The sequence below is a fragment of the Eptesicus fuscus genome, chromosome 17, assembly GCF_027574615.1.
Source record: "Eptesicus fuscus isolate TK198812 chromosome 17, DD_ASM_mEF_20220401, whole genome shotgun sequence".
In the NCBI taxonomy this organism is placed as follows: Eukaryota; Metazoa; Chordata; class Mammalia; order Chiroptera; family Vespertilionidae; genus Eptesicus; species Eptesicus fuscus.
In genome coordinates, this window is record NC_072489.1 from 33448561 (window position 1) to 33470404 (window position 21844).

A 21844-nucleotide genomic window follows, 5' to 3' on the forward strand; every position below is an offset into this window, starting at 1 on the left:
TAGTATTTAGGTCTTGAGACATAAATTGGTAAAAGTTAGAGAAGGTGAAAGCAGATAAGATCACTAATTGGCTAAGAGTAAGAAGGGGATAGAGCCTGGGACTGAATCTGTCACTAGCCCCTAGCATGACTGCCCATCCCCACTCCAAATACTGACGCTGGTGAAGGAGGTACAGGACAGGCCCGCAAAAGCCTCGCACATCCAGGCCGTATGTACGGGAATGGGACAGGGAAGGTCCTCAGGAAAGGACAGAAAGCAGGACCTCAGGCCAGGCTCTACAGCTCAGATGGAGGATGGGTCACAATTCATGGGAGAAGAGAGAACTTACTAGAGACAGAGAGGAAAAGAATAAGGTGGGCATTCCTGGTCTTCAGTAGAAAACCGTGACTGAAGTTGGTGGCCAAGGAGGTTTCCCAGACTGGCAGAGAGGAGAGCCCGTGTCACACGGAGCAGTTATAGGAGGTTACAGCACTCAGGATGGAACAAAGTACGTTTTCTACAAACTACGGTGCGACGCAAGATGTGATAGCTCTCAGGGTTGGCAGGTCCCTTCTGGGGCAAATGAGTATATGACCCGGATGGTGTATGACACCTGAACCCTATTTTCAAACACTGAGCTGCTCTGTCTTCATTCCATCTGTGCCACGCACACGGTGCCTGTGCCACTCTATCTACTAAGATAACACGTTTCCAAAGGATGTTATACCAGGACCTAGAATGGCTTTATACCGAAGTGCCTTCGGTCCCCCAAATGTACCTGGGGCAAGTCAAAAACTTCTCTGAGTCTCACCTTTACCGAGAGAGAATCACACTACTTATTTTGAGGGGTGATTGGATCAAATGCCACGATGCATGTAAAAAAATTATCAGCTGGTTTGGAATCTGCCATTTGAGTAGGATGACAATGATTGTTGATAACATGGATGAAAAACAGCAGAAGAAAACAGACGTTGAGTAAGCACCTGACAGACACAGCTACATGTAGAGGGAGAAGCAAGAGGGCAAGAGATGCATCCCGAGCTCTTGTTTTATTGCTGGAGAGGAGTACAAACGCTTATTAGCCAATTAAATAAAGGGAGAGATGCCCCCAAAATCTTCAATAACACGAGGGAATTTTTATCCTTATGAGTTTTATATTTGGATAGAGTTTGAACACCCACTTTCAAAAACTGAGATGTTAAAATGAAAACAAACAAATTCCGGAGAAGATAACCTCTCCGCAGCTGTGGGTGTTTTTGTTTTGTTTTGTTTGTTTTTGCTTGTTTCTGCATGCTTAGTATGCAGTCTTCAATAATTCTTGATAAATCACTCAATATGAAGATGCCCTGAAGCTCCATTAGAGACTAGCCTTGTGGTCCAAAGAATAAGGGCAATTTGTAATAAAATGACACAGATTTAAGGAAAGGTTCTTCTGGAACTTGGAAAATAAATTCTATTGAATAGGAACCTGGAGAGAACTGCTTCATATCAAATGCTCTATTACCAAGGGCTTTTAAGAACTCTACTTAATCACAACGATCAAAGACTTAAACACAATGGGGGAAATGTTGACAATAACTGTGGTTATTAACTACCTTGGGGATTAGAAGAGGAAGAGATAAGTAGGTTGATCCAATCAACTTAATGTGAAAAGAAGCACTGATAGGATTACAATGGGATAAAATGCAAGGTAAATGTCAGTGGAGAGTCTAAGACAAAAACCAAAAATAATCAAATTACCATCTAGAGCAGCAGTCCCCAGGCAGCACAGGATTATGTCCTTGGAAATTAGATTGCATTCATAGGAGAGAGCTAAATGCTGTAGATAAACTTTCTTACGTTGGCATATAGCCACCTCACAAATAAGGCCTCCAAAGCCAGAGCTTTTATCAAAGGTTAAAATACAAAACGAATCTTTTCCTAAGTGGTCTTTAAAGATACGATACATACTGCTGCCAAACATCTGAACACCCGTGCCAGTCCTCTCAGAGTGCAGCCCCAGAAGAGCCACGCTGGAAATCTGCACCTGTTCCTCTGTGGGCAGCAAAGCCCCTACAGCAGCTCTGAATACAGATGCCATGACAGGTCTGAAGCAGGATCTGCCACCACCGTTTCCCTTCTCGGTTCCTTCCCTTTCCACATGGGATCGATTTGCAAAGAACCTACTCAGGCCCTGTTCCGCTGGTCTCTCCCTAACTACAGGACTGTTCCCGCCCGAATGTTCTACCCATGACCAATGCCTGAATCACCAGCTCTTACCACTCCGTCCTACACCCTAGCTATCCAATGGCTCCCCTCAACTGACCTGTTCTACTTCCTTTAGGCCAGTGGTCAGCAAATTGCGGCTTGCGAGCCACATGCGGCTCTTTGGCCCCTTGAGTGTGGCTCTTCCACAAAATACCACTTGCGGGTGCGCACATACAGTGCGATTGAAACTTCGTTGCCCATGCGCAGAAGTCGGTTTTCGGCTCTCAAAAGAAATTTCAATCGTTGTACTGTTGATATTTCGCTCTGTTGACTAATGAGTTTGCCGACCACTGCTTTAGGCAAATCTCTGACCCACGAGATGTCAGTTAGGAGCATACAACAGGAAATGCACACAACATGGCTTTGCTCTCAATAAAATATATTCAAGCACGGTTGTGAGAGCTCCCCAGTTAGTGAATTCTATCTCCCCATTAAATTCCATATAAAATTCAGGGATTCACAGAGACCTCAAAACCTTGCATGAGAAAGATACAACAGAAGGCAGCACTGTAGCTATACAAGATAAGCAGCTCTACGTGTAATAGGAACCATGCTTTCTCCGGAGTTCATCCCTTCCCACCACCCCAGCACAAAATTTACTCACTGGCCACATTAACTGAGTGTAGGTTATGATCATTTCCCACCTGGACAGCAGCAATGATGTCTTAACCAGACCTCCAGCCCCCTCACCCCCTCCACTCACACTTCCCTATTCTCTACACTGCAGCCAGAGTGAATCTTTTAAAATACACATCTGTTCATAGCATTCTTCTCTAATGACTTATCACACTTGGAACAAAATCCAAACTCTTTAACCCTGGCTGACAATGCCTACCCCACCCACCATCCACACCTCGTGACCTCCTATGTGACCTTCCCCCAGCTGTTCTTAAGTAAAGTAAGTCTAGGGCAGTGGTCGGCAAACTCATTAGTCAACAGAGCCAAATATCAACAGTACAACGATTAAAATTTCTTTTGAGAGCCGCAGTTTGCTGACCACTGGTATAGGGGACTCTGCACTTGTCCTACTTCCTGTCTGGACTGCCCTGGCCCCAAACACACCTATTCAGGGGTCCTCAAACTTTTTAAACAGGGGGCCAGTTCACTGTCCCTCAGACCGTTGGAGGGCTGGACTATAGTTTAAAAAAAACTATGAACAAATTCCTATGCACACTGCACATATCTTATTTTGAAGTAAAAAAAAACAAAACGGCAAAAACACCTGCATGTGGCCCGCGGGCCATAGTTTGAGGACGCCTGAATATGGTATTCAACCTCATTTGATTCAGGTGTCACCTCATTAGAGGACTCTTCCACCACCTTATCTAAATCCTCTCCCCAGCATCCCCAGTACCTTTTATTGTGTGGCCTTGTTTTTCTTCATTTCCCTTATCACTACCTGGTACTAAGTATTCATTTGCTTACTGCTGCCTTAGCCTAGCCAGAATGTAGTTCCACAAGCACCCCGGGGACCTCTGCTCACTGCAGCAACCCCCGGGCCTACATCAGTGCCCAGCACATAGAAGGCCGCTCAGTAAATACAAGTTGAATGAATAAGGGAATGTTAAGTGAGCACTTTCTCTGTGTCACAGAAAGTGGGGTAAAAGATGAGTAACAAATAGGATCCAGACTTTTCCCTAGAGGAACTTAAAATTGAGCAGTGAAGGAAATACACAAGGAATAGAATGGGACGTGATATGAGCTTCAAGTGTTTGAGGGATACTGTGGAGTGAAGTAGCCAGAGATGAGGCAGGACAGATCGGAGACAGATTATGAAGAACCCCGAGCTTCATGCTAAAGAATTGGGCTTCCATCTGAGCACCCACTATACATCAATAGGTAGGAATGAAGAGAAGTAGTGTTATGGTCGTAACATTAACAAAGGGAAGAAAGCAAAGGGAATCAGACATTGTAAGCAGGGTCACCTGGGAAGCTTCCCAGGAAGCTACAGCTCCACACAGCATTGTTCCTCCACGGGGACTAACACCCCTCCCTGCCCATCTGGTACTGGATTATTGCTGGGAGCAGGGGGAGATAGGCACATGCGCAGTAAAGTCGGGTGGCATAAGGGAGGTGTCTGCCTGCCAGTCTACTGGGAACAATGGATTGGCTAGGCGATGGACCCATCAGAAGCACACAATATCTTGGAAAGCTAATTGTTTAGTTTGAAGAAGCTCCTGGTTAGATTAGAAACCCCGACAAAAAGTGCCCTTTCTCTTGTTCTCTCTCTTGCTTCCTCTTGCTCTGTAACCCGCACTCCCCAGTGCATTCCGTGTTCTCTCCATGGCCAGGTGGCCTTCGAAACCAGATGGCCCAGTCATGCAGACTTCACATGCAGAATGCTGGACTGGACTGGACTTTAATGTGCAGCAGAAACTATGGGCAGAGGCCTTACTCCTGGCCCTGCTGAAGACAAGATGGGATGTCTCCCATGGCAAGATGGACAGAGATGGGACCTGGGAGGGGAAACTCCTTAATTTTACATCAATAAAACTCCACAAAACCCCATCCTCCTGTGGGAGCCTCAGGAAATTCTTTCCTTGCAGAGCCCCAAGAACTCCACTTCCACCAGTAACAGTAATAAACCTGAAATTAGAATTGACAGAACTCAGCATTTGTATAAAAGGAACTGAGCAGTTCTAGGATTTTAGGAAATGCCTCTGCCCACATAGGAGGAAGAATAAGTTGGGGGAAAAACGATAAACCTAGTGTTAGACTAGTTGAATCTGAGGGTCTAAGACCATCAGACTAAGTCAGTGATTTCTCTGGTGGCTACAAAACCCTTGACTTAGAAGTTCTACAATCCTGATCCTTGGCCTTCTTCACCAGGCGTTCTCAACATCCCACTAGCCACCCCTGTCACCATGTGGTAGCCATGATTTAGCCATGCACGGAAAGTCCTTACTGAGTCTGCAAGGTTAACAGTCTTTATCATGCTTTCTTAAAACAAGGAATTCCCGATTTGGGTGAAGTCTGACACATCAATTGGTTGCCTCCTGCTCGCACTCTGCAACCCAGGTACGTGTCCTTGTCTGGAAATCAACATGCGAACCTTGGGTGCACATGCCAATGTTCTAACCACTGAGAGCACCGGCCAGGGCTAGGCTGTTTTTAAAGGGCTCCAAGACTCTTAAAATCAAAGTAAAATTCCCCTGTGGGATTACTGGCCAAACAGGCTCACCTTCGAGGAGTCGTATGCAACGTGCCTCCTAAGTGACAAACCTCCTGGTTGGCGTTGGGGAAAAGGGTCGAGAGCCAGAAGAGTCAAGCAGGAAAAGAGGGAGAGCTGAACTTCCTGTTTAACACAATACTCTGTACGCAGAAGTCTCCATTTCCCTGCCATGCTGGATAAACAAAACTGCTACATAGCAACAGGCAAATAACCAGAAACAAGGGGTCTCTGACATGACCGAGCCTGAGAGCTGGGGAAGGCGGAATATCAATACCCACTACATCTGTTCTGCTACCTCCTACATGTCTGGTGAGCCACATACACTGAAGACAGATCTCAGGGAGGCCGATGGGAACCCAGGGACACACCCCAGTGGGAGGACAGGGGGTGGGGCTATTTAGGGTTATCTTGACAAGAGGCGGCTTCCATTTCCCATGTCCCTGCTATCAACATGGAAACAGGAGAGAGCACTTTAAAGAATCCTTAGTTACATGTCTTCTGGACATAAAACAACACTGCAGCTAATAATAATCTAACATAATTGGCCCATTCAATCACGTTAGAGCTAAATAAAACACAGTTGTATAGAACAGAAATCATTTGGACTGAGAGGCTCCTTTTTACCCGTGAGAAAAAGCAGGCTCCTGAGGCTGAGCGTCACCCACACCACCTAGCATGGCAGGGCAGGGCAGGGCTGGGCTGGAACCCAGGCTGCCTGCGGCCAGCACTGGGTTAATTTGGTCCAAGGCACAAATCATCTGATTTATTGCTACTGAACAATGCAAATATACAAGTGACTACAGTATTGGCAATAAGTACTAGGAAAATGAGAAATTAGAAAGCTTAAAGCAAAACAGATATGAGGACAAAGTCCCTGCTGAGAGAAATATAAAAATATAAAAAGTGATATATTTTAAAGAAATTAAACCTATGGTCAGGATACTTCCTTAGAACAAGAATAAATTATTTAAAAGTCACAGTTTTGTGAAAGGTTTGGACTCATGCATGGTATGACTTTAACTAAAGTTATATTCTGGGTCAGTAAATTATTTGCTTGCATGTAAAATGTTGATGGAAAACCAGAAAACAAGCTGTCATAAACAAAACAATGAACATTGAGAAAAATCTCAGAAAACATAATTTGGTTGACTTTGACTTTTAAAGAAAAAATACTGGCATATTTCTAATGTGCTCTTAGGAAAAGAAGTTTAGAAGTTAAAAGTCAAATGCAGAAACTGAAGTTTGGCAGCCAAAAGAATGTAATTAATAAATTGGAAGCATCTCATATTTCTAAAGCTTATTCCTATCAATTTAGTCCCTTAAAGCTAAAGCAAACAAAAAAAAAGTCTTCCATCAAATCAAATGCAGCCCACATCATAGTTTCTATTTCGAATTTAGCTAAAACTCGAGGATTGCCAAACCAGTCCCAAAATAAACACTGGCCACTTAAACAGCTTCCTTTACACAAGTTAAGAGAGTTCTTTCCTGGCTGAGTCAGAAATCGCTTTTACTTCCACTTGCATCTATGTAATTTATAAGCTGACAAAACACAGTCCTTTAGGAACATACCAGGAAAATATTCATCATTTCTGCTAGGTCAAGTTCAACATAAACCCTGTCTGCATTTTGTTTTCCTGATTTAAGATGATTTTCTTAATATTCATCCATACTGTGGGTCATGAAACACAGCCCACTACAGAGAAACTCAGTTCCTTAACAAACCAGTTTTTAACTCCCATGTGTGGAAGCCATAAAGATGTCCAAGTAATAGGAAAATCATACACCAATGACGAGAGGACGGTGTTTCGTTTGCTATACATCCCAAGCAAACAGCTTGACAGCTTGCCTGAGGAGGTCTATGCCGAATTTAGAGCTAGGGACATGAAAGCCACTTTAGACATACTGGAAACTAAAAGGAGGCACCTACTAAAATCCCAAGAAATGTGAATGGAATAGCCACATATTGCTTTAGTTACCACACATTCTAGAAGGTGAAAAGCCACGCAGGTTCACCTGCATTGCACCTAACTAAACAAAGTCATTCCCTGAGAGTATTATTTTCCCAATAGCCCAAGCCACTCTGGAATAGCTGTTCTGAATTTTATGTGTGAAACCTCCGTAAATACGCATTGCTAAGGTCCCAGATGTCTGACTCTGCTTGGGAAAAGCTGTACAGCCATTCGTGGTGCTTAGGCCAACTGTTAACAATTTATCTGATGGGCTAACAACACCAAGACTGGATGGTTTTTCTGTGGTTCAATAGCCTATATATACTCTCTGAAGGTGTCTGCGGGTTTTCTTTCCTGTGAAGTGAAAACAGAACAGTCTCTCTAACAATCCTTTTCACCATTCTGTACAAATCTTGCACAAAAAAAGGCAATAAACATGGCGTTTTCTTAAAGCTGCCAGAGCTTTAGTTGGGTATGTTGCTTTAAAAATGGGGGAATAATATGCTTTGATTGCATTGCTTCATAAACTGCATTTCCAAATAATGAGAATTAGACATCTGCAATGTAAACGCCTCAGTCACTGAGTCTGAGAGCTTTTGCTTTACTTACTTGTATTTTAAGAGCAGCCACTGAACTAACCAGAGTCCTACAAGGATCATGCCGTTAATTTCACAAATAGAAAAGGCCCACTGCACCCGGTTAAAATGGTCAAAAAACGTGTCCGGTAGTGGAGGCTGCACCTCCTTAGGAGGTACTCGTTCATGGACGACCGAGATCATCACTGTGGTGAGAACAAAACAGCAAAGTGCATAAAGAAAGGCCAGAAGAGTCTTGCCCCACTCCATGGGGTACTGGGAGCGCTCCAGTTCTGGCATGGGGATCTTGATCATCTCCTTCCTATACCCATTTGGCATCCCGTTGGGTTTGACCTTGATGCTGAATCTGCCGTCAGGGGTGGGGACGTCTGTGCCAATGCTGAGGTGCCCGTTGGCATGGCCGTTCTTGTGTACTTCCATGTGGTGCTCCATTTTCAAGGTCTCTATCATGTCCAAGAGCCGCTGCCCGTTGTCGGAGGAGACTCGGCACAAGGGGGGTTTTGTGAAATCCTCTTGGGTTAGGTTGATCAAGTCCCGGCCCGTGAAATGTTCCAGAGGCTCACAGTATTCTGGCATAGCATTCTCCAGCAGCCAGTCTGTCACCTTTTTGGGTGACCAATAAACCACTTCCTTCATTGTACTGGCAGACAACAGGCAGTCCCCTGCTTGCTCTCGGCAGGTCAGCAGTCTGAGTTTTTACGGAGCAGGATGCTGGCCCTCGAAGGCGTGCTCATCCTGTCAGGCCTCATGACAGGGACTTGGGTAGCAAGATGGTCAGGGCAGTTTTTAAACACCTCATGTAGCTGTCCAGGGTTCTTGAGTACCCGAGCACTCATTCACCTCATTTTTCAACAAGATTCTTCCTTCTGTGGAGGCAAGAGAAAAGGTCAAGATATTGGTCAACCCCCTCAAAATGCAAAACCTTCATAAGCATAAGGAAAATGGAAATCCAGTTACCGATAAAGCCTGTAGTTTTCAAACATGTATTAGTCTAAGGGGCCACTGATTCCCTGGTTGGCCTTCCCTGAAAGAGCATTAAAAGGGCCAAGCGATGGATAAAGTCAAAGGGGAAAGGTTTTACAGCCTCCTCAATGGGGTCTTTTCTGAGAACTAATTCATCGTGCTGTGGACACTGCTCAGTACGGGTCAGTGGTTCTGTGTGTGCAGATGCTTCCTGGGACAAGCTGAATGAATGTGGCACATTGGCCTAACCCAGTGGTCGGCAAACTCATTAGTCAACAGAGCCTAATATCAACAGTAAAACGATTGAAATTTCTTTTGAGAGCCAAATTTTTTAAACTTAAACTTCTTCTAACACCACTTCTTCAAAATAGACTCGCCCAGGCCGTGGTATTTTGTGGAAGAGCCACACTCAAGGGGCCAAAGAGCCGCAAGTGGCTCACGAGCCGCAGTTTGCCGACCACGGGCTTAACCTATCATCCTACCTGGTGAAGAAGTGTTTTAAAAGGTACATAACACACAGCAACTTAACAGATACGATAGAAATGTTGAGCTTCAAGACAGTTTGGTTTAACATTTATATTTTTTCACACACAAAAAATCAATGAATCCCTGTTTCCTCATGTGCTCACATGCCCAAATCTACAGAAGAGCTACCGATGCAGCTGCTTGGGATGAAGCACAGGCAGGGTGAAGGGTCAGGGTCTTCCCGCTCTGCCCACCGTTCTACTCCCAGCCCAGATTCCCTGTTTCCTGGAATCCCAGTTGTAAAATCTGTGATCTGATTCAACTCCCTCATTTATAAACTTGGAAACTAAATTCCAGGAAGGTCAAGAAACTTGCCCTTTATTAAATGCCAGCTTGCATCCAAGAGCTGTAAGTTTCGTTTCTGAGTCCTGTAGTTCAAAACACTATTTATTAAAATAGTTATGTGGTGATAACCAATTCACATCTGCAGGGGAGATTCAAAAGCAAGATTCAAAATTTTATAAAAGTATGTAAGTATCAATGTAAATTTACATATAAATAATGTACCTCCTCTTATTTAAACTCAGCGGTGATTAATGAACGTAACATTGCATAAACCTGGGGAAAAATACATCACATATTAACTGAAATTATATTTGATGACAGGCCTGGGGGCATTTTCTACTTTTCTCCCATCTATTTTTCTTTAATAAGCATGTACTACTTTTGTAACAATCATTTAAAATTGGAAAGCAAGTGAAAAAACTAAAGTTTTGCTTCCCTGAAGCTGCCTTTTTAGGATATTGATTTTAAGCTGTTTATTAAGAAACAAGACTCAGAAAGAACCTTTGACCCTCCTCCCTTTTCTGCCCAAGAGATTCAGACAGAGAAGTGTGCTTCAGGAAGGAAATTTAAGCATGTTCACTGTAGCCTCATTTGAATTAAGTGTGATAATTAGGAATGCTCCAGGCAGGGTCTGTTAGCTAGAGATTCCCTGTGTCCTACTGTTTCTGAGTTGCCCAGCAAGAATTTGCCTGCCATGAGTGTTCCCCTCTCCCTCAACAACCTGTAAATTACCCATTGTCACTTCTGAAATATAATACCTCCCCCCACCCTCTTCTCCTTTGTCCAAAATGCCACATCTACCCAATGTTGCCTCACTGTCTCTGGAGTTTTCATGCCTATGTGAATTCCCCATGGGCATGTGTTAAAACTCGATTTTCTCCTGTTAATCTGTCTCTGTTGATTTGATTATCAGCCTAGCCGAGAAGTTAGAAGAAAAATACTAATATTTTTTAGTTCCCACACAAGAAACGTTAAAAATAAATACCTAGCTCTGTAACAAAGCCTTGCTATTCATGTAGCATGGCCTTTGGCTGAAGACAGACCATGGTTTGACTCTCAGCCTCTCTCATGCGTAGCCCATTAGGTGAGCTTCAGTTATTTATTTATTTATTTATTTATTTATGAGGGGGGAAAGAGAGAAACATCAGTGTTGGGGAGAAACATCAATCAGTTGCCTCCTGCATTAAGGATCTCCCGCTTCCCACCCCAAGTACTCCTATTCGCTCCCTATGGGGCACATGTGGCACAAACAAGACCTGAACTCAGGTCTCCTGATTTCAAAGACCAAACTCATCGCTGCGAAACCCCCAAATCTGACTCTGGAATAGTGATGGACAGTATGTCCACTCCTGATTTCCCTGTCTGAATAACAACCAGTCAAATGGCAGTAAAATTTAAAAGACATTCCAGACCTTGCAAAAGAGTTGGGCGTTCCCCCTCCTGAGCATCCATCCCAGTGCTGTGTGCCTTCCCTCTGACACTCGCTTGTGGTGTCTGTCTAGACTCCCCCAGGAGCCTATGAGTGACTTCAGCCTGAAGCATCCCCGGCTCACATTCCCAGGGCTCAGAATGTGCTCGATCAATATCTGCGCAATAACTCAGGAAACAAATGTCCCTTACATGGTTTAATGGAAAATAAAGCTACGCAAAATGTCACTGACATTGAAAAGGGCTTTAAAACGATTTGGGTAGTCAAGGAGAATCAGGCGGGCAGTCTCCAGAGAGAAATAGGACACCCAGGAGAAGCTCCGACCACTTGGAAAGCACTACACAGGAGCTGCAGCCGTCACCAGTGCTGCCTGGAGAGGCCAGAAGGCACACAGGCCACGTGGGCGTCCTGGCAGAGGTCCTGCAGGAAAGGGATCTCCCAGCATCAGACTCCAGGCTTCTCCCCAAATCCTCCTCAGCAGCAGAATGAGGCTAACAGCCAAGGAACCCTCAACATCTGCAAGTGGCCACAAGAACTCTAAAGAAAAATTCTTGATGGAATGTTCAAGCCCAAGGACATGAACGTGGGCTTTCCCCTTTGTCCAAAGCAGGAAGTCTGCCAGGAGGGGAAACCCCTTCAGAACCACAAAGATCAGACCATGCCACAGTGTTACTTCACTTCCCTCTGACGGGGGAACAGTCAGTTAATCTCCTTTAAAAGATAACACTGTAATCGTTAAAAAAGAAAAAATATCGCCGTGACCGGTTTGGCTCAGTGGATGGAGCGTCGGCCTGCGGACTGAAGGGTCCCGGGTTCGATTCCGGTCGAGGGCATGTGCCTTGGTTGCGGGCACATCCCCGGTGGGGTGTGTGCGGGGGGGGGGGGGGGGGGGGCAGCTGATCGATGTTTCTCTCTCATCGATGTTTCTGGCTCTCCCTCTCCCTTCCTCTCTGGGAAAAATCAATAAAATATATATATATAAAAAAAGAAAAAATATCAAGTGGTAAAAGGCAATCTAGGCCATCAGACAGACAGATACATACACATGCACATACTCTTTCTGGCATTGCAAGCCTCCATCCAAACGAAGGACACTGATCTTGCAAAGGCAAGTCCATAGGCAGTTCTCAACAGCCAGAGGAACTCTCCAGTGACAGCAAGGAAAGGAAATGGCTCCCGTCAATAACCAGGACAACAAAATTGCTCACTCCTTAGGAGAGTGCCTAGGCGTCCCTCCCCCCCCCCCCCCCACCGTGTAGGAGTTCTCCATTTCCTCCTCTTCAGCAAGGCCAGGTTCTTCCCTTGTCTCTAGGGTCCTGCTCTGCAGACCCTTCGCAGAACATTCCACTTCACCATCCTTTTCCCTGCTTGACTTCCTGCATCACTAACATCTGTGACACGTGATCTAATTTAACCCTCAGGTGTGCCTGATGTGGGAGAAAGAGCACCAGCTGTGTGAGTTACAGAGCTGGCAGCTGAGACCCAACTCAGCTACTTCCCTTCCTGACAAGGTCCTTTAACCTCTCCACGCCTCAGTTTCCTCTGGAAAACAGTATTACCAATTACCAACATATCTTCACTGGGGCTGCTACTGTTGTGACAAACCAATCATGTAAAAGGAATAAAAGATATAAGTTACCCCAAGAAACATGTCTTGTTCTTTTCATAATGTCCTGCTTCCTTTCTAACGCCCAACTGGGTCATAGTGACATGTCATAAATATTTACTGAAGCTGCCACTTCCAAAGGGCATTTTAAAATGCCCAATCATTCTGATACAAGAATAAAAGCAGCCCTCCAAATCCCATGAGAAAACAACCCTGTAATTTTCAAGCAACTTTGAAGCTTGAAAATAAAGATATACATGCTGTTTTCCTGCAGCTGATGCCGAAATGGTACAAAAGGGGGAAAGCTCACCGTAGGGAAGTAAAAGTTGAACAGCTACTCAGCACTTCAAAGGCCACTGCAGAAAAGGTATGGACTTAGAGACCCCAGAGCCCAGCTGTAGAAGGAGAAGTGAGACAGCGGCTCTCCCCTGGACTCACACACTCAATTTAGAACATACTGTGGCAAAGTGTCTTCACATCTAGACCCAAAAGACTGTATCTTAGGCTGGGCTCAGAAAACAGCTATTACCACCATCATTCAGAAGAGCCACTCAGAATCCATAACCAGGAGAATGTTAATAGTACAGCCCTAACCAGTTTGGTTCAGTGGATAGAGTGTCGGCTGCAGACTCAAAAGTCCCAGGTTCGATTCCGGTCAAGGGCATGTACCTTGGTTGCGGGCACATCCCAAGTAGGGAGTGTGCAGGAGGCAGCTGATTGATTTTTCTCTCTCATCGATGTTACTAACTCTCTATCCCTCTCCCTTCTTCTCTGTAAAAAATAAAATATATTAAAAAGAAATAGTAGAGATCTTGCCCTGGCCCATTTGACTCCATGGTTGGAGTATCGGCCCGTGCACCGATGGGTTACCCAGTGCAGGGTGTGTGGTAAAGGCAACCAATTGATGTGTCTCTCTCATGTTCATGTTTTTCTCTCTCTCTCTCTTTCCATCCTTTCCACTCTCTCTAAAAATCAATGGAAAAAATATATCCTTGGGTGAGGATTAACAAAACAAAACAACAACAAAAAGAAAGAAAAAGAAAAAACACACAGCTCAAATCATTAGACATATTTCTCAGAACTGGGAAGAAGTAATAGAAGAGTAAAAATTGTATCTAAACTCTACAAAAAATAGCACAGAATTTGAGAGACAGAGAGGTGCCGGAACTCTGATTCCTCTGGAATTTTTAGACATAAAGTCCAGTGAGATTGTGATTGTCTAAAATCTCACACATAGAGCTGGTCCTGGGGCTAGACAAACCCAAATGCTCACCGGGGCTCTCCCACTGCAAATATCCAACAGCCTCACCGATTTGAGCACATGTAAAGGATAGTCTAAAAAGCCTTTTTTTAAAAAGTATGGAGCCCAAAAGGATAAAAAGGGGGAACAACAGCATATTCATTATGGATTCTAAACTCAGCAGGGCTTTCTATCTGACCTCAACTAAATAAAAAATAAATGTGCTAATAAATATGATTCTGCTCCAATTCTTAAAATAGACATTTTACTCTTTAATATTATTAAAGCCATCAGATAATATGCCATGACACATTAGAAACTACTTAATTATCAAAGCCAGAGAACTAAAAACAGAAAAATAAGTTAAAGCAATTATCCTGGTAATGAAAAAACATCAACCAAGCAAAACCATTAAATAAATCATTTATGAATATCTGTTCATCCTTACTCAAAAAGAATCTATTATATTATCTTGTTATGTGGCATTGTCTGGAAATAAAACATTGTGTAAACAAAAAGCTAGCATATGAAATACACACTGAACACGATACGTAGGTAATTAGAACACCATGAAGTGCTCAGTACAACTGCCCATGGAGCAATTGATCAGGAAACCTGAGTTCTAAAGCTTGCTTTGTCATTAACTTGTACTGCAAGCCCAGGGCCTCGGCTTCCTACAATGGAATAATGTATTCCTTCTGCTGGCTCCATTAGTAAGGGAATTTACACAGACTGTACAGTGCTTTGGAAAACATAAAGCAATACATAAAAATGTAAGGATTTATTATAATGACTGTAATTTATTCTTCTTTGAAAGCTTTAGTGAACTTTTAAAATGAGTGCTATGTAATTAAGAACTGAATTTTTACTAATTCTTTCGCTTCTTGGCGGATTGACAACGAGAAGCGGGGAAGGTCTACGTGCGTGCGCACGCGGCACTCTCTGCCTGGGGTCCCGATTTTCCCCTAGGCGCAAATGAGGAACGGAGTCCTCGGTCTGTAGCCTAGGCAACAGGCCTTCAGCACGAACTACTTGACTAATTTTTTAAGACACGATGGACCCAAGACTGAACAAACAAAGCTAGCATGTCAATGAAGAAACTACAGGAAAGTTCCAGATGTTTCTAAACGCTGATAATGGCAAATGAAAGAAGGAAGTAGAGCATGCATAATTAGTCTTATAAGCATACAGACAACTAAACTTTCTGCTTTGTGCATCAAATCTCTAAAAACAACAGAAAACTCCCAAGCTCATTTTTACCAGGCCAGCATGATCCTAATTCCAAAACCAGATAAAGATATGACAAAGAAAGAAAATTATAAGCCAATATCCCTGATGAACATAGATGCTAAAATCTTCAACAAAATATTAGCAAATCGGAGCCAGCAATATATTAAAAAGATCATACACCACAATCGAGTGGGATTTATTCTAAGGATGCAAGGTTGGTACAATATCTGCAAAATAATAAATGTGATATACCACATAAACAAAATGAAGGATAAAAACCTTTATGATCATATAAATAGATGCAGAAAAAGCATTTGATAAAATCCAGCACCCATTTATGATAAAAACTCTCAGCAAAGTGGGAATCGAGGGAACATAACAACGTAATAAAGGCCATATGTTACAAACCCACAGCCAACATCATACTCAATGGGCAAAAACTACAAGTGTTTCCCTTAAGATCAGAACAAGACAGAGATATCCACTTTTACTACTCTTATTCAACATAATACTGGAAGTCCTAGCCACAGGAATCAGACAGGAAGAAGAAATAAAAGGCAGCCAAATTAGAAAAGAAGTAAAATTGTCATTATTTGCATTAGACATGATACTGTATGTAGAGAACCCTAAAAAGTCCTCAAAAAAACTGCTAGAGCCTAGCCAGTGCTGCTCAGTGGTTGAGCATTGACCTAAACAGCAGGAGGTCACAGTTCTATTCTAGGTCAGGGGATATACCCGGGATTGTGGGCTCAATCCCCAGTAGGGAGCGTGCTGGAGGCAGACGATCAATGATTCTATCTTATTATTGATGTTTCTATCTCTCTCTCCCTCTCCTTCTCTGAAAGCAATAAAAATATGTTTAAAAAAGAAAAAAAGGGGGGGGGACTACTAGAACTGATAAATGAATTCAGTAAAGTAGCAGGATATAAAATAAAAATCCAGAAATCAATTGCATTTTTTATACACCTATAATGAACTATCAGCATGGGAAAATAAAACAACAACTCCATTCACAATTGCTTCAAAAAGAAGAATAAAATACCTAGGAATAAATTTAACCAAGGATATAAAAGATCTGTATTTGGAAAATTGTAAGACACTGAAGAAAGAAATTGAAGAAGATAAAACAAATAAGTGAAAGCATATACTGTGTTTATGGATAGAAAGAATTAACATCATTAAAAGTCCATACTCCCCAAAGCAATCTATAGATTCAATGCAATTCCTATCAAGATACCAATGGCATATTTCACAGAACTAAAATAAATATTCCAAAAATTTATAAGGAACCACAAAAGACCCCAAATAGCAACAGCAATCTTGAGAAAGAACAAAGTTAGAGGAAACATGCTACCTGATATCAAACTATACTACAAGGCCACAGCAATCAAAACAGCATGGTATTAGCATAAAAACAGACATATAAATCAAAGGAACTGAATAGAGAGCCCAGAAATAAACCCACCACTTTACAGTCAATCAATATTTAACAAAGGAGACAAAAACATACAGTGGACTAAAAATAAATAGTCTATTCCATAAATGATGGTGGGAAAATTGGACAGATACATGCAAAAAAAAAAAAAAAAGGAGAAAGAAAGAAACTACACTACACACAAAAATAAACTAAAAATGGATTAAAGATTTAAATGTTAGACTCAAAACCATAAAAATCCCAGAAGAAAACATAGGCAGTAATATCTTGGTCATTTCTTGTAGCAATGTTTTTTTCTGATCTATCTCCTCGGGCAAGTGAAACAAAAGAAAAAAATAAACAAATGGGACTACATCAAACGAAAAAGTTTTTGCACAGCAAAGGAAACCATCAACAAAATGAAAAGACAACCCACTGAATGAGAGAACATATGCGCCAATACATCTGATAAGGGGTTAATATCCAAACTTATAAAACTCAACACCAAAGAAAACAAACAATCCAATTAAAAAATGGGCAAAGGGCCTGAATAGACACTTCTCCAAAGAGAACATACAGATGCCCAATAGACATGAAAAGATGCTCAACATCACTAATCAGAGAAATGTAAATGAAAACCACATGAGATATCACCTCACACCTGTCAGAATGGCTATCATCAATAAATTAACAAACAACAAGTGTTGGCGAGGATGTGGAGAAAAGGGAACCCTTGTGCACTATTGGTGGGAATGCAGATTGGTACAGCCATTGGGGAAAGAAGTATGGAGTTACCTCAAAAAATTAGAAATGAAACTTCCCTATGACCCAGCAATTCCACTTCTGGGAATTTATCCAAAGAAACCTGAAACACTAATTTAAAAGAATATATGCACCCCTATGTTCATTGCAGCGTTACGTATAATAGCCAAGATTTGGAAGCAGCCCATATGTCCTTCAGTAGATGAGTGGATAAAACAGCTATAGTACATTTACACAATGGAATACTACTCAGCAGTAAAAAGGAAGAAAATATTACCCTTTGAGACTGCATGGATGGACCTGGAGAACATTATGGATCATGGTAAGTGAAATAAGCCAGTCTGGGAAAGACAAGTGCCATATGATTTCATTCATATGTGGAATTTAATACACACTAAACTAACAAGCAAAACAGAGACAGACTCACAGAGAGCAGGCAGACAGCTCTGGTGGTGGAGATGGTGTGTGTGTGCTTGTGTGTGGTTGTGTGTGTGAGAAGGAATTGGACAAAGAAGAAAAAAGGGAGGGGGAGAGTTCAACCAAAGGACCTGTATGCATGCATATAAGCCTATCCAACGGTTAAGTTCAACAGGGGATTGGGGCATGCGTGGGGAGAGGGGTGGGATGGGAATGGGGGGATGAGGACAAATATGTGACACCTTAATCAATAAAGAAATTAAAAAAAAAAAAGAAGAAAAAAGAACTAATGGACATGGACAACAGTGTGGTGACTATGGTGGGAAGGAGTGGGTAGAGGTGGAAGAGGGTATATGGGGATAAATGGTGATGGGAAAAAATAATAAAATAACTACATGTGGGTACCTTGTTAAAGAGCAATGGAAATCAAGAAGTGATATTATGTTATTATGAAACAGATGATCTATCTTTTTGCAAATGCTTCAAGTCCAGATAAAGGTCTTTACATCTACTAGAACTTTCCATAAAAGTCAGTAATAACCTCATAGACCTTTGAAAGCAATGTAGTCCATTGAAATACTCATGAGGTAGGTGTTTAATTCTTCTCTAACTTAATTTGGATAGCTCCTGAATACTTTTCTCCAAACCAATTTAGCCGTCGATTCGGTGGTGTGTTTTTTTGTTTTGTTTTTGTTTTTTGTTTTGTTATTTAGCATTTAAAGAGTTAAGTAGGTAGAATTCATAAAACTATATTTGTTTGAAAAAAATGGCTAGAATAATAACCACAGTCTCAGCTGAAGGACCTATTTACTTTAATCTGCAGTGGGGGAAATTTTAAATATATATATTTTTTATTGATTTTCCACAGAGAGGAAGGGAGAGGGATAGAGAGCTAGAAACATCGATGAGAGAGAAACATCGACCAGCTGCCTCCTGCACACCCCCCACCGGGGATGTGCCTGCAACCAATGTACATGCCCTTGACCGGAATCGAACGTGGGACCTTTCAGTCCGCAGGCCGACGCTCTGTCCACTGAGCCAAACCGGTTTTGGCATTTTTTTATTTTTTTTATTTTATTGATTTTTTACAGAGAGGAAGGGAGAGGGATAGAGAGCTAGAAACATCGATGAGAGAGAAACATCGATCAGCTGCCTCCTGCACACCCCCCACTGGGGATGTGCAGTGGGGGAAATTTTAGAAGATTACTTTAACCTTTATGTCATCCTTTATTCTAAGTTGTTATTACATGCAGTGTTCACAATTCTACAAAGTGTGGCTAGCAAATAAAACCAGCCCTTATGAAACAGCTCCTTGAACTAACTATACGCTGACCTATTTTGCTGAGCCACGAGAAAGAAGGGCATGCTGAAGTGTGCATATTTGCCTTTCGGTACACTATGGCTGTTAGAAAATCCTCATGTGATAACATCTTTTCATCTCCGCCACGCCTTGTTTATTTAATGATGTCTGATACTTAGATTTCAAAATATCTGGAATACATTCCTTCTCAGCAGTTGTCATAACTTTCCTAATAGCCTCCCTTTTTATGCTCCTCTCTCAAAAGGACCCATTCCAATGTAGTAGCCCTCAATTCTCCAGAGAAAAAGATTATTTTTGATGACATGTTGACAAGAAACCAGCCATACCAATTGTAAACCATAAATCATGATTCCAGTTGTTCTGACAGCAGGAAATACAAAACTGTTTCATGTATTTCACGGAGACTCCTACCATCAGCAAGACTAGCTAATTCTGTTTCCCAAACCCTGAGCCTCCTTTTGAGTCAGTCTGTAATGGAATGTCAATATAACTCAAAGAATCATTTATTGTGGTAAAAAATTAGAAACAATCTAAAAGTTCTGTGAGAATTGGTAAAATACATCATCACAACAGAAATTAAGCCTCCACCAAAGACTGGATAGAGACTGCAAAAGAGAATACCATTTTTGTAAACACACATGTATTTACAAATATCCATAGAAAAAGTATAGAAGGTGTATATCAACTTCTGTTACTTTGGGTGATTAGGTGATAAAATAATTTTCTGCTTTTTTTTCAGGAGATATTTTCTAATTCTCTGATAAAGTTGTGTTTATTTTATTTTATTTCTTATTATTAGTTGTGTTTAGAAAAGGGTGTTTTTTTTTAAGTCTGTTGTGTTTTTAAACATGGAGGCTGCATTATAAAATTAAAAATAGATGCCTCCTATATTAGTTTTCTTTAAAAATATGAAATGGGCTTGCAGATTTGGCTAAATAAGGCGAACCTTTGCCTCCTATGTATAATTAGGTTCCCAGATCTTCCCAGAACATAATAGTCCCGGGAGATGAGCCAAACCACCAACAACCATAGAGCTGAAACTCTGAACTTAACTAAGTGCATAAAGAAATTCCAGGCTCAGATATTTTCCATCATTCCAGAGAGGAAGCAGCAACAAACCTCAGAATCACAACTGTTCTATCATCTACATTTTCTTCAATATCCATCTGCCCAGCTTACTGCCCAATAGAAGAGACCATTTGAACCGCTGCCTTGTTGACACTGCAATAAGGAAAAGTCTGTGTAGCTCCAAGACAACTCATCACTAGAGCTGTCATTCTTAGAACCCGATTACTGAAACTGAAGATGATCTATTCCCACTCAAGTGATAAACTCCCTTCCTAAGTCGGAAACCAGCAGGGCCATTTTAATATCATCTATTTAATCTGTAGGCTTTGGATATGGTCTCACTGTGGCAGCACTCAAGAATGTCAGGACATAATCAATGTTTGCAAAATCGTTGGCTTTCAAGCCCAACCGAAGCTGATGTGCACAGCGGTGATCTCATCTGCCCCAAGAAGCCTGGGAAAAGGCTCTCGGTCTCTATTACATTCCACTCCACTCTCTTCCTTTCTTCCCAGTCTGCTCTTTCAACATGAGAACTAAAAGCCTTCTACTTTATGCTTGTTCCGCCGGAATAAAAAGACGGTGTGTACTTCTGAATCTATCATTCAAGTATATCGGGGAGAATAAAAAAGTCAAATGGCTTAAAAAAAGGATGAGGCCATGCTTTACCATCCTCTGGTTTTGTTGTTTATCCTCACCTGAGGACATTTTCCACTGATCTTTAGAGAGTGTGGAAAGGGGGGGGGGGGGGGGGGGGGAGAGACAGTGAAACATAGATGTGAGAGAGACACAGTGATTGGCTGCCTCCTGCAGACACTCTGGCCCGGGCTGGGGATCGAGCCTGCAACTGAAGTATGTGCCCTTGACCGGGAATCAAACCCATGACCCTTCAGTTCGCAGGCCAATGCTGCATCCACTGAGCCAAACCAGGTAGGGCTCCTCTCTCTGTTTTTAAGAAACTTGAAGATCAACCAAAGGACTTGTATGCATGCATATAAGCACAACCAATGGACACAAGACACTGGGGGGAGGAGGGGGAGGACGAGGACATGCAACAGGGGGTAGGGGAGGCTGGGGGAAGGTCAATGGGGGGAATAAAGGAGATATATGTACTACTATATGTAATACTTTAAACAATAAAAAAATAAAATAAAGTAAATTTAAAATAAAAATACTTCAATACAGTATTCTAAAGCATACTGGCAGGCTGGCCTACTTAAACTGCCTCAGTTTACTCATCTGTAAAATTAAAGTAATCCCACATTCCTACGGGGCTGCTTAATAAGGTTTAGAACGCGAAAGTAGTATTGAGTACTTGCATAACAACAGGAGCCGTTCCAAGCATCTACTGGAGAAAAAAAAAAAAAAAAACAAACAAAAAAACAGATCCTTCCTCTTTTCCTCTTTCCTGCAGAAAATCCAATAGGGATCAGTCAAGAGACTGGGGTTTGGGATGGGAGTGGAGGCTGGAGATTAGGGATGGCGACAGAGCCAGCATCAGAGGAGAGCAATGAGGTCACCCTGCCCCACCATTCCTGGTTCCTGCCTCATCCTGTCTCTCCCCCTCAAGCCCCAGGGTAAGCAGGCATAATAAAAAGGCTGTCTAGGGAAGTCATTGCACCAGGCTCTCAACTTCAGCCGCCT

General features: G+C 42.3%; 1 protein-coding gene across 6 annotated transcripts in view; it reads right to left on the bottom strand.

The window, feature by feature from the left end:
* The window catches only part of SGMS1 (sphingomyelin synthase 1), a 251170-nt gene that overhangs the window by 24754 nt on the left and 204572 nt on the right, over nucleotides 1-21844 (bottom strand). For all 6 annotated transcript variants that reach the window (XM_054729295.1, XM_054729296.1, XM_054729297.1 and 3 more), the window contains one exon: nucleotides 7957-8809. In XM_054729295.1, coding sequence (XP_054585270.1) covers nucleotides 7957-8579 — 623 coding nt within the window. In that variant the 5' untranslated portion in view covers nucleotides 8580-8809. The remainder of the gene's footprint in view (nucleotides 1-7956; nucleotides 8810-21844) is intronic.